Source organism: Naegleria fowleri (assembly GCF_008403515.1).
Source record: "Naegleria fowleri strain ATCC 30894 chromosome Unknown tig22, whole genome shotgun sequence".
Lineage (NCBI taxonomy): Eukaryota > Heterolobosea > Eutetramitea > Acrasida > Naegleriidae > Naegleria > Naegleria fowleri.
The window spans coordinates 691,524-705,176 of NW_025407954.1; the positions used below are offsets into that span (position 1 = coordinate 691,524).

A 13,653-nucleotide genomic window follows, 5' to 3' on the forward strand; every position below is an offset into this window, starting at 1 on the left:
GATTCACCTTCGAGGTGAATTTCCTTTTACAAAAAAATTCAGGGATGGGTTTATTCGATGATAAACGTTGTTCGATGGTTTTATATACATTATTTACAAGCCGAACGTAAGATACGTAGTGACTTCCTAGCAGGCACCCCGGAAGTAAAGGTGTTTAAACTGCTCACGATAACAGCAGCAACCCCTGGGATTCGAACGCTGGACCAGTTGGCTGCCACAGTTCCAGAAAAACCACTCGGCCATATGCGGGCAGCTTCCTTTTACAAAAAAATGAAAAAAAGGCTTCTCGCGAGGATTCTTCCATCATCATCGGAAGAAGAGACGAGAAAAAGCCATTCGGATTTGAAGCCAGAGGAGCATGATGAGAATCCTCATCGGGATGATCGATTTGAAATTTCAAATACTAATGATGACAAGAAGGGTATTCATGAAAATATTTCATCCGAATTCGGGGTTCTGTTGAATGAGAATGCAATGAATGAGGACCATGAAAATGATGATCAATTATTGACTTATTGGGATGAAATCCCTTGTGATGTTATCCGAGAAATTTGTTACTTTTTATTTCCATTGGATTATTTAAGGCTTTTGTGGTATGTGATTCAAGTCCACTGATAAAATTGCAACTTGAAAACTTTTTACAAATTTAGGTTAAACAAACACTGGAATGAATGTGTGTTATCATTTACAAATACTGTGAACGAATTCAGATTTACAAAATATATTTATGACAGAATAATGAAAAGCTCTTTCAAATATTCTGAACGCTTATACGAAAGCGATTACTCACATTCTGAAGAAGTATTACAATCACAGTATCTCGTATTTAAAAAACAAAATGAAATTCAAGTGACGTCACTCTTTCGAAATTTATTCAACAATATTACACACTTATATTTTAGTGATTTATTTGTTGAAAAGGACTTTATGATGTGGTGTCTCAGTGGAGGAAGATCAACAACCGACAAGAATGATAACGAAATGCAAAATGTGAATCAAATTTTACAAAAATTAACCTTTTTCAATTGTAAATTAGAGACTGGCCTTGCCGTGTCAATATCCAGCAATTCATCCCAACTCGCACAAATCCATCTTCCATATACAGGTTTTTTCAGTACTTCTAAAATATTTGAAAGAGGTATTCGCTATGACGTTTTTCAAACACAGTACATTAGTTTTTTAACATTGAAGCGAGCTCTCTCAGCAATACCACCCACCTCAACCACAACAACAAGTACCGATGCACAAGCTCCTGAAATTCTTGGAAATGTAGATTTTAATGAATTACGACCGTTTTTCGCCAAGTCAACTAATTTGAGCTTTGAAACGTTGAAATATATATTCCTAGAAACGTATGACGAAATATCAGAATCCCATATTTCAAACTCTATTTTGGATGCTCATAAAAGAAAACTGGAACAAGAAAATTCTGATGAACTCGTGTTCAAAAAAAACCATACGTTCTATACCTGTGCGACACTGCCAGATCTCAATACCTCGCTCATCATCCCTTTACATCATTTTAACATTTCTACCAAATGGAGAAAATTAATTGAACAGTCCGCAAGCTCCATCAGCAATGTCGATTCTTCAGATGAAGAAGAAGAAGAGTCACAATTTGGCCGAAAGAAAACTTTACAAGATTTGATTCTGTTACAAAATACGGTTCCCTCTCACATGAGTTTGTTATGTTATTGTGAAATTGAATCATTTAAAAACAGAAGTGATTCGATTTCTTCATACATTGAAGCAGTATCGGCAGAATCCTGCTACAAAACATGCAACTCTCCTTGTGCAATGGCTAGTTTCTTAATGAACCAACCTTGCACGTTCGATTCCATTCTCAAATATTGTAATTCAATCCGAGAACGGAGTAAGGAAAGATCCACCTTTACATTGTTCAACTATTATGGAATTGAAAATCATTCTCCAATTTATGGACACATGCAACGACTTTGTGACACTATTTGCTGGGGTGACATTAGACATGTGGAATATTTATTGAATATGGGCTTTCATGTCCATGATCTCTTATTTAACACAACACTAGCTATTGAGTCTCCCATGACAGACGAAGGAGAATCCTATGAATATTTTGTTGCAGATTTCATGATCTCGTTAGTCTTTTTTGGAATTGTTCACTCTCATTCAGACTCGAACCAATTTGCTGACCTTCTCCAATTACTTTCTAATTTTGGAATGCAGAAATTGATTGATCCTCTATTGCATGAGTTGACATCGTGCAGTTCACACGATGAAAGTGTTAATTTCGACAAGTGGTCAACACTCGACTTGCTTATTTGTTTAAAACTATATCGATGCATGTTATCGTTCTCCATGATATTTCCTGTATTGAATAGTGACCATTTCGTAGACATTGATTCTGATGAACAAGATCTCCACGTTAGAAAATTGTTACATCTCGATCATTTTCAAATCAATTTAGAATATCTTTGGTCCAAACTATTACGAGCGATGGAATCATTAATGACCAAATTTTGGGAACGACGAGCAACTTTTAAGTTACAATTCAACAAGAATCAAACAGAAAGAAAAAACCACTCACGCATCCCAATACGACCACAAAGCGAGAACAACCCATGCGCTTCACCAAAATTTTAAAGATTTTACAAAATGCAGAAGCATCGTTGGCCCTTTTCGAAAATTCTTCTTCTCAAAAAACAATCGTCGATGAGAAATTATTTGTGAACATTTCTTTTTGGAATTTAATGTTATACAGAGAACAAAGTGATGAACGATATGATCATGCTTCATCAAATTCACATTCTCATGATGATTGGAATGGAACACTTGAGGAATTAGACTTTGATTGGATTTTGCATTGTGAAAATGAACATCAAGCTCACCGTTTAAGGTCTCTATTCTATCGCATAGAGTCAGACCCTAGATTTGAATCTCCATTATTATCTGCCATTTTGAATTGTAATGAAAGTGGTTTGAGATTTTTAATGGATCATTTGCCGTTGATGAATGAAAATTATAGGACTGAACGGTAAGTGAAAGTGTGAACCCTTTGTTGCATGCCTTGACTATTTATTTAGATTTGAAGAGTGGTTAAATAATCCACGATATTATGAGGGAACTAGGACCATTTCAATATTTGACATGATTCACAATAACAATATTTTAATTCAAGCTTGTGACACCTTAGTGTTGCGACCTATATTACTGTTTGGAAGATGGTTGTTAAGTGCTCTAAACCAAGAGGATGAAGACCAACAAAATAACTCCATCAACCACATCTCGTCAATGTTGGAATTACATGCCTCTGAGGCAATCTTAAGCTTTATTGTGGATGTTTTTTTCGAGGAAGGTAAATTGAGGACCATTCCAGAAAAGGAGGTCAGCATGTCCAGGTTTTTATCTTCGATCGAAGCGAAAAAGAAATTACCAAAAGACGATTTACAATATTGTTTTTCAGTCTCAGAAGATCGAAGACTTTCCATTTTGGTTTATTTGACACAACTCGGTGTTAAATCGGTTAGTAACACACGCAAAAGACTATATCGAACTAAATAGGGTCAATTGTACCTTAAGAGCATATGTAAATTGTCAGGTGCTAATAACCATGCAAGAGACCATGCATGGTTACTGCTTTGTTAACCGTACTCTCAATATTGATTAGGCGTACTCTCAATCGATTTCCCTGAAATAATATATTATCAAAATTACTGACAAATGCTTTTGCAAACACCTCTGAACGAAGCTCCACTATATAGTAAAATCCAAAGATGGGACAGTGTTTTTGAGTAGAAATATTTTGTATCAAATTATCCAAAGACTCCTTTGTATAGCGATTCTCTCGTTTCAATTTTTCCAGTAATTGCTCTGAAGTTGATAATTCTGGAATATTCGATATTCTTACAAATCGAGAGTCAGAGATGTTTTCGTTTTGATCCCTAAATTCGATAACCTTAATTAAATTTCCCTCAATAACTCGACCATTCATCTCGAAAAATAATCGACGAGAATCATCGTAGCTATTCAAAGTAACAATAGCAGTTTTAGAGCTTTTCTCTTGTTTGAGGTGACACCTTTTCAATCCAACAGGTGCGTTGGTAAGAAAAGAACTCTTGCTGTTGGTAGTTACAGGAAGATTCTCAATTTGTAACATAGTACAACTCTTTTTCCAAAAGTAGCAGACAGCGTGAACCACCATTTTCTTAACTACATCCTTTAACATGTTTTCTTCAAAGTAGCAAGCGAGTTTGAATGCATCTTCTGGTGAATTGAAATGCAAAAAATAGGCTTTCTGTTGTGTAGAATTCACTGATACAAATTTGTATCTAATATCTAGCAAATTCACATGCTTTTTCAATCTATCGCAACACTTGCGCAGAGTATTTTCAGAAACATTGAAGACTACCATTACTTCTGAAACATCTGTATCAAATTGAATATCAGATAGTTTCAATAATGGTAGATCATGTACAATGTCTTCTTCAAAATCTCTGCCTGTGTGTTGCTTTAGATTTTGCAAGGATACTTTTTTCTTACATTTTGGACAAGCCACCAAATAATTCTCCAAATTAAATTTTGTCATTAAGTTGTCAAGAATTTCATGCTTTGGCATAGTCGTTCGTGTTGCTTCGTGTTTTTTCTCACAAACAACATCGAATAAATGCGGCTTTTGTTCATCATATCGCAATTTCTGTCGTCAATGGTATCAACAAATTGCAACAAGAGTTTGTTCGGAAGGAAATAAAAATTACTTACAATCTCGCTACACTCTCCACAAATCATATCGTCGCTGTTGACACCTGTCAATATCGACGTCTTTTCTTGAGCACAATTCTTGTGGGATCTATTGCTGCAGTTTTCGCACTTGAACATGGCTTCGTTATTAAGTATTTCTTTCGAGCAGATAAAGCAATGAAGTGGTGGTGGCGTTAAATGTACAGTGGATGTTGGAGGTATTGATGTAGCATGGTGATGATGATAAGATTGAGGAGGTTGTCTATTGATGAACGAATTTCCCATTGTCGCTTTTGGAGGTGGTAGGGGAGTTACTTGTGGAACTGACGGAGGAGTAGGAGGTAGTTCTTTGTTTGTCGTCTCTTTTGGAGGTGGAGGAGGTGATTGTTCTTTGCTTGTCTCTTGCTCATGGAGAAGAGTTAAAATTTCTGCGGATTCTTCCTCTGGCTCTGATTCCGCATCTCGTCGTCTGATTTCTTTCTCTTTCATATGATGTAAATCCATAATACATTCTTCTTCGCTAGAATGGTCAACATTTTTCAGCTGCTCGTTTTCATCTTCAGAAGTATCTTGTTGTTCGTCATGGACAATTCCAAGAGTCTCATATTCATAGGCTTCTTCAATGTTTTTAAGAACCTCGGCTATCAGTAATAACTCTTGCTCCACATTATCAAAAATTACACTATCACTACTTTCATCGGTAATCAGACTTTCCATACTCACTGTTCGTTTCCGATATTCATCAATAAAATCATCATCCAATTTAAAGTAGTGAATTAAATCCTCAACTCTCTCCTTTTGCAGAAGTAATGTATCCACACTCAACTTGGCAATTTCTCTTGCATTACTTTCTTCCAAACTTTTCAAGTTTTCTTGCAAATCGGATTTGACTTTTTCCAATGCTGCTCTACAGCCAATCGGATCAATTTCATGTTTTAATTTCTTTTCTTTCGGTTCAAAATGTTCATCATCATCCCCTCCACGTACTCTTCGAGAATCCATCATTGTTGAGCCTCCATATTTTCCTCCGCCTTTTTTCTTTGAGCGATGATCCCGATAAAGACTCTCTTCATACAACCGTTTGCTCATTTTTTTAATCTTTTTTTCTGTGGCAGCCAACTGGTCCAGCGTTCGAATCCCAGGGGTTGCTGCTGTTATCGTGAGCAGTTTAAACACCTTTACTTCCGGGGTGCCTGCTAGGAAGTCACTACGTATCTTACGTTCGGCTTGTAAATAATGTATATAAAACCATCGAACAACGTTTATCATCGAATAAACCCATCCCTGAATTTTTTAATCTTTTTTTAATCTTTTTTTTGAAATCTCAACTTACAAGAATTGCTGTTCACGAGTTATTATGAACTCCATCAATTGGATACAACAATTTATTACACTTCAGTAGTGGCATTTAAATAATTGGCACACAACGACATGCTACTTTCATACAATTGACATTGAATTTGCTTTGTTAAAGCGCTATCTTGCACAATCTTCTCCACTTGACAATCCACATAAAATTCTCCATTTTCCAACACTTCGAGAGGAGACAATATCAAATGCAAACATGTTTGAATTCCCTGAAATGGTGATTTCATGAAATAGTACGATAAGGGAGTATATAAATATTTGTGAAGGAATGGACGGTTCTTAATGAATGGAAATACATAGGTCGATCGAGTAGCTCCAGGATGTAAACTATAAATATTGAGAGGTTTGTGAATGTGGTGTGAAAGATGTTTCGAAGAGAGCTGAATGGCGAGTTTAGATCGAGCATAGAGTGAAAATGGAGAAGCAATGTCACGGCCGTCGTTTCGAACAGATTCTTCCGTAAAGGAACAAAATTCATCGTTTTGGTTTAAATATTTGAAAGCATTTGATGAAAAATTAATGACACGTCCTTGACATTTCATGACAAGATCTTGCAACAAAATAGTTAATAAAAAGTGAGACAAGTAATTCACTCCGAATTGCATCTCAATTCCATCCCGTGTCAATGCATGAGGACACATGATGGTGGCTGCACAATTCACTAATACGTCACATCGATCGTATTGGTTTTTAATTTTAAATGCCACTTGTCTAACCTGCTCCAATTCACTCAAATCTGCCACAATATATTCAACGTTTGCTTGTCCAAGTTCATCTTTGATTTGAGAAACAGCGTCATTTCCAATTTGCATGTTATACACTATTAACACAACAGTGGCACCTAGTTTTGCCAGTTGCTTTGCGACTTCAAATCCTAGAGCTCCAACCGACACACCTGTGACCACACAAATTTTGTTGGTCATATCGGACGATTGGAGGAGATGGGAATCCACATAGATCCCATTAATTATGAAAATCTTAATAAGCCACAGCAAGGTGATGATAACAAAGATTGTCACGAGAAGAGAAAGCATTTCGTTCTTGAGGGATTGGATGATGAATGGCAGTGTTGTCCTGATGCAAATGGAGAGAGGAATTTTTTGCCTCTTATTGTGTATGTTTTGTATTGAAAAGCAGATCTGAAAAACCTTTAAATGAGTCATAATCACAAGAACCTTGTGTTGACGTTTGATAATTAGTCAAAAAAGTTCATCAAGCAAGGTCCATATTTTTACCATTTGGTGAAAGAGTTCCTAAATGACATTTTCATCATTCATTTTAGATCTTTCTATCATTGATTTTTGAAATATAGTAATTCTTAAGGGGTTGACATCTGCTTGTGTGAAATTAATTTTTCAAAAACTGTTCTGTGTACTTGTACAACATGATGGATGCGCTCACATGAACGTTCAAACTTCTCAGAACACCAAACTGTGGAATTTCTACACAGACATCCAACAGAGACAACAACTCTGCTGGAATTCCTTCTCTTTCTTTTCCTAACAAGATGCAACACTTTTCAGGGAATTCAAAATTAGGCAACATGACACTCGTGGAAGTTTGTTCCAATCCAACGATAGCGTAACCCTCTTGTTTCTTTTGAGTGAGATATTGAGGTAAATCTGTAGGTGGGCAAGCTTCGACCGGAATCCAGTTTTCTGCACTCACTGAAATGGTTTTAAACTCATTCATTTCGAGAACATTCAAATATGGAAGAATGAGCTTTTCAGCTGCGAAAATCTCGCATGTTCTTGAAAGACCTGCCAAATTTGGAATTCGATCCACAAGTGAAGCAATCATAATGACGGATTGTCGTTTTCTAGATTTTTCAATGACGGCTCTAGGATTCAATTCGTTCTGAATGTCCATTTCTGACCAAGGTGTAATTTTTCTTTGGAAATTCAACTCTGTGGAATCATTGAGGTCTTCTGAATTTTTGTTCTTGGTGAACTGTTGTTGCTCGTCAGTAGATTCCTCATTCTCTTGTTCTTGTTCGAGTGGTTGTGAGTCTGCCATCATTGATTGATCTGTTTCGGTTAATCCAAACTTCACACGGAATTTATCAATAATTGAAGAATCGAAAACGCTGGCAAGACCTTTGTAAATAATGGAGGCATGCTTTTCTGTCTTCGCAGTACGACTTGGTGAAACCACTTCTTCTCTCCACTCATTAGCGAAGTCTCCTGCAATGTGACACAAGGCAGCAATAGTTGTAAAATCATCAATAGATCCAACTGGTAAGATCGACCTTGGTGTGGTCGTTAATGGTGATTGATTAAATTCTTCCTCAATAAGACTTTTCAAAATGGCATTGATGTTGCTCACTCCAAATTGAGGTGTGAACATTCTATCAAATAAATCTTTGGTAAAACCCATGGTAGAAATGTAAAATAGAGAATAAATTAGTAAATCTATATCTTCCTTAATGGTTTTTAAATGATCTTCCGTTGGATTGTCATTCACCAAATTGGTACCTTCATAGAAATAATTTAAAAATAATTGCTGAGCTGTTTTCACAGGTTCCACAACAATTGTACTTTCGTATTTTCCAAGCCACTTTTTCACATTCTGTGAGTTATGTAAAAAACAATAAACGCGTTCTAATATGTCGTTATTTTTCATCATATCTTGTCCTTTCTTGTTGTTCATTCCACCCATTCGATAGAGTACATTTCTCAGCATGATATGTGTCACTACTCTTACTGTATGGTAGTTCGAAGTGGCATAAACAAAGAGTCCATTCAACAACACATGCAGCCAACTTTTCTTAGGATCCACGCTAGATTCTTGCCATAGAAATTCTTCTGGAGAATAAATTATTACATTTCCGACAAGTGAGACTACCGAGCTCAAAAATTGGTGTCTTGCATTCATATCCTCTTTCAAACGGCAATAAAGAGAATGGAATCCCCATAACGGGAATTTCAATAAAATCACCAACGCAAATAATTCTTGCAATTTGCGTACTGACGATGGATTATCCAAGAAGAGACAGTCCCAAATTTTTCCCGAACCATTCTGTTCATGCAATAACTGCATAGACTGTAATATTTCTAAATCAATTATGGGAGCTAGCATGCAAAGAATTTGCCAAATTCTAATCTTTTTACAATGCTTAGGTGATCCTGGCATGACTGGTTGTTTCCTTAAATAAGAATTTGAAATGTTCATTTCAATCAGATGACCCACCAATGCTTTGATAAATTCTCGGTCTTTTTCAGTGTCCAATCCATTTATCATGTAAAAGATGGCACTTTTTAAGATTTTGGGAGTATTGATAATAGGAGGATAGACCAATGTTCGTTGCTTCATATTAGCGCTATTACTATTTTGTTCCTGGCAATAAGAACACAATGATTTAAAAGCTCGTTCCGTTTCTTCAAGCTCATCATATTCATTTGTGTCTGGACAATAAAAGATCAATGAAATGAAATCAGAAATCATGTGCTTTCTGGATGCACTTGTGGTGGGCAGTTCTCTCCACTTTTTGGATGCAAATGACTTGATAAATTGCAAACCGAGAACGAATCCAAGCTTTGAAACACTCTTAGCATATTCTGTCAATATCTTGTCGAATAGTTTTGAAATTTCTAAGGCTTCATATAGATCTGGATTTTTGCAAATGTTAAAATCAAAAATAATTTCAAAGAATGCAGCCATGTTCACATGCTCATTAGTGTATCTATGACCATGAGTCCCTCCCTCAGAGCCTGTGGATCCTTTCAGCATAGACCAAGCAGTATTGATGCATCTCTTCAATTTGTCAATCTCAATAAAGTTCAAATTCTTCTCATTTTGAACCAACATGTTATGAATGAGATATTTCAAACTATTAATGGCGAGAATAGTTGTCTCATTCGAAAGGATATCCAAACTGTCCATACACATTTCGAGTAGCTCATTGTTAAATTCTTTGTCTTGCCGAATGTTGTTGAGAATTTGCTCGTCTTCCTCGTTCTGTACATGTTGTTTCTCGTCGAAGACGAGAGGCATTAGACATTCAATAGCTCCCCATTTTTTATCACAAATTTCCGATATAATGTAATTTGGTTTCATGATCCAATCAAAGTCATCTCCCAAAACTTCCTTGTAGCCATAGGCAGTTGATGGAATAATGAAATAGGATACTTTGGAGACAGTATTGAGATGTTGTGAAATTTTGGAGGTGTTCCTTGAGTGACATTCCATAATGGAGATGAGCTTGGCCACGCATAACACTCTCAAAGTAATGTTATTGACCAACAAGGTTATTAATCCGGTATGAGCATTTCTTGAAGCGTCCTCCATATCTGTATTTTCAACAGATTGTTCAATAAGACGTTCAAGGAATTTTACACTAGAAATAGTATCGAAATATTTTTTAGGAGAGTTGCAATTTCTGTTAAGAGAGGATGAAGCATTTCTCTTTGCAAATATTCATACTCTTCGCGGTGAGTCATTAATAACTGAGAAACACAGAGCAAGCAATTCACAACACCTTTAAAGCTATCATAATCTGAGTAATTAAAAATTGAAAAATTTCTCTCCATCAATAATTGTTTGTAAAATTGTGCAAGCTCCGGTATTGTTGCAAAAGATATAGACAAAATTTCTCCTCTTATAAACATTAATATGCTTTCTAAATTTGATCTAGTAAAGATCATTGAACAAATTGTGTCTTTGACTTGTTTCATTATGTAATGCTCTTTCATGTCAAAAGTAGATACAAACAAGCATGAATTTAGTATGGCAGATAGCAAATTCAACATTCTAACTTTGACAGAATGTGGCATTTGAGTATGTGTGTAGAGCTTTTCTAACATTTGGGGAAAGGTCAATGATAGATTGAATGCCAGCACTTGGTTGCATTGTTCTGCAATAGTACTTTCATCCCATGGAATGAAATACAACAGAGTAGCAAATTTTTCAATACTCGAATAAGCCATGATACTCGATGTCTCCTCTGATAGTAATTGGTTTAACAAGTTTCGCATGTAAGTCAAATAAGTCTTCTCAAAACTCTCTCTACATTCACCAAACCAATTTCGAAGTCTTCTCAGCAAGACAATATCTGAGGAATAGGTGAGTGGATCTACAGAACTGACACTGCTAAATAATTTTCCAATAATGTCCATCAATTGTTGAGGATTTTCTTCACACAATTTCTTGAAATTGAAACAATTGACAATGACTTCAAGTGCTGAGCTGTATAATCTAAGCTTAAGCCACAAAGATTGCTCTGATAATTGAAGAAGTATAACTTTTTCACAGAAAGCGCTCAAATCATTCAAATCTAAATAGTCATTTTCTGATGAGAATTTCATTCTCGCTAGAACTAATAAAAAGAACGAAAGGGCCACTCTTGACCATCTGGCCGAAGCAATCTTTGCAATAAATGCCTGTATAAATGTCTTCTTTTTTCCAATTTTCTCTAAAATAGCAAAATATGCGTCGAAAAAGAGGAATACTTTCTCCCCAATATAGTCTTGTTTGGTTGTAAAAAGTTTCGACATTGAAATACATTCAATAAATTCACCACACATAAATGATTTGTCCAGAAGCAAATTCTTCTCCAAAATTTCTGTGCTATCATTCGATGTGATTAAAATCCGATCTTCTATAGTATCATAAATATCCAGCATTGAATGGGCAACTAATTTTACCACACCAAAATTTGAATGTCTCATAGCACGTATCCACAAAACCCTCACAAATCTCTGGTCAATAAAGTATTTGAATGGTTTCTCTTCTCCTCGTTTAGGAATGAGCTCAAATACACTTTCCCAAACAGGTTTTATCAGATGGAGAGAGTGATTTTCAAGTGATTCATAAATCATGAAAAATGTTTGCCATTGATATTGAATCATTTCATGAATTTTTAAAAGTGAACTGTCCTCTTCGTTTTGTGGAGTCGTTCTTTTGGTTTGTTTCTTTTTTGATTGAGCTTCTTTAGCTTTGGAATTTTTAAATACTTGTTTTGAAATGATTGGTTGAGTGAGAAAAGAAGAAATGTTCTCTGTGCTTGACATGTAAGGATAAGAACAGGTTGTATCAAGAATTAACCGTTTGATGAGATAGAGAGATCTCTTTCCAATAAAGGTCTCAGAGTTGACTACCAAGTTTTCCAAAATGCTTTCCCATATCCATTCGACTTGTCTTAAATCGATTACAAAGGTTTGAGAGTCAAGGTCAATTTTGAAAAATGCATCATAATATTGGCAGAGAAGCATAAATGATTCATGCAATAATTGATCGAAAAATATTTGTTTGGTTTTTGGGTCGGACGAAATATTTTGTAAAACTGTGTTGCTCTCTTGCGATTTGTAACTTTGATTCATAATTTGTATCACATGCAAAATTTCAAGCAAGTGTTCTCTTGTCGCACTATAAGTGCTATAATTGTACTGAAAGAAATGTGGCATTAAATTCAAAAAGAAACATTTTCGTAATCTTCCGGCAATGGCAATGTCAATATTCCAAGTTTGAAGTGACGATAGTGTCAAACCAAATTTCAACACACCACAATTTTTGATGAATAGTTCAAATAATTTTTCAAAGTACTGTTTCATGATTTGTGAGTCTGAAATACTTTTGCAGTCAAGTAAATGTTTTGAAAAGATCATAATATTAGAGAGGGTTTGCTCCTGAGTGCTGAGTTTCTCTGACATATCGTTACTGGACTCGTTATCATCAGAACCTGCCGAGAGTAAACATCTGCTCAAATTGGAAATGCAATAGTGCAAGAGAGGAATTTTCTCGAATGAGCCATGATTTTCTTCAGTTCTGAGAATTTCTCGTGACAGATCTTCCACGAGAATATCAAACACTAGTGATTGAATCCTAGGATTTGTTCGAATCGTTTCCAAAGAAGACAACACAGTGTTTTCATTTTGTCCTTCTTGATTGGCAGTAATAAGAGAGGGAAAAAGTAGTGATAAACAAATACGTTCAATAAAGAACTTGTAATGTTGTTGTGGAGTATTTTGAAAATCAAAAAGAACGTGCAACGTTAACAAACAATAATACACCATATCCACACCGACATCTTTTGATTGTTTCTCACTGTTCGTTGAGTCAGTGCTGTTCTTGATGATAAGTTCATACTCCCTAAATAATATATCCTCAATTAATTGATTTAAATCTTGTTGAGAAAACTAATCCGATGTTGTTGTTTGTGTGTATCGAGAAGCATTTGAAATAGTGTATCATCATCATTTAAATTCATAAAAGTTTTTGTTATCATCTCACCATCAGACGAAGAGTTCCACAAGCACTTACCAACAACACCATTTGTCGAACAAAAGCTTTTTCATCTTCTTTCAATGCTGTCGAGTCTTTTTGGTTCCGAGAAGTGGACACCACATCCATCAATGAAACCAAACGTTGCACAAAGCCTTTCTGTTGTGGAAATGATTCATTTTCGGAAGGCATTTTTTGTGTTCGTTTTTTAATTTGAAGTTCTTCAATGCTCAGGTCGATATTCCCAATTTTCTCAATTCCATTTGTTGTGTTCACTTTCAGACAGACCTTAATTCATATCACCAAAAGACTTCACTTGCTTGAAAATTGTAATTGATCCTTGGAAGCTGA

General features: G+C 35.6%; 5 protein-coding genes across 5 annotated transcripts; 1 reads left to right on the forward strand and 4 right to left on the reverse strand.

Annotated features, from left to right (window-relative positions):
* Positions 1-270: 270 nt before the first annotated feature.
* Positions 271-3,540, forward strand: FDP41_001209 (uncharacterized protein; the record flags this gene model as incomplete). The annotated part of the gene is made up of 4 exons (XM_044702570.1): positions 271-593; positions 651-2,403; positions 2,553-3,013; positions 3,063-3,540. 4 exons carry the CDS (start codon positions 271-273, stop codon positions 3,538-3,540), a joined length of 3,015 nt encoding a protein of 1,004 aa, XP_044564769.1.
* Positions 3,541-3,580: 40 nt separating this feature from the next.
* On the reverse strand, positions 3,581-5,805 carry FDP41_001210 (uncharacterized protein; the record flags this gene model as incomplete). The annotated part of the gene is made up of 2 exons (XM_044702582.1): positions 3,581-4,672; positions 4,738-5,805. 2 exons carry the CDS (start codon positions 5,803-5,805, stop codon positions 3,581-3,583), a joined length of 2,160 nt encoding a protein of 719 aa, XP_044564770.1.
* A 299-nt stretch (positions 5,806-6,104) lies between these two features.
* FDP41_001211 (uncharacterized protein) lies at positions 6,105-7,118 on the reverse strand (the record flags this gene model as incomplete). Its single annotated transcript, XM_044702593.1, has 1 exon — positions 6,105-7,118. The coding sequence occupies one exon, from the start codon at positions 7,116-7,118 to the stop codon at positions 6,105-6,107; it is 1,014 nt and encodes a 337-aa protein (XP_044564771.1).
* Positions 7,119-7,431: 313 nt separating this feature from the next.
* On the reverse strand, positions 7,432-10,371 carry FDP41_001212 (uncharacterized protein; the record flags this gene model as incomplete). Its single annotated transcript, XM_044702604.1, has 1 exon — positions 7,432-10,371. One exon carries the CDS (start codon positions 10,369-10,371, stop codon positions 7,432-7,434), a length of 2,940 nt encoding a protein of 979 aa, XP_044564772.1.
* Positions 10,372-10,415: 44 nt separating this feature from the next.
* Positions 10,416-13,494, reverse strand: FDP41_001213 (uncharacterized protein; the record flags this gene model as incomplete). Its single annotated transcript, XM_044702615.1, has 2 exons — positions 10,416-13,217; positions 13,342-13,494. The coding sequence occupies 2 exons, from the start codon at positions 13,492-13,494 to the stop codon at positions 10,416-10,418; spliced, it is 2,955 nt and encodes a 984-aa protein (XP_044564773.1).
* Positions 13,495-13,653: the final 159 nt, after the last annotated feature.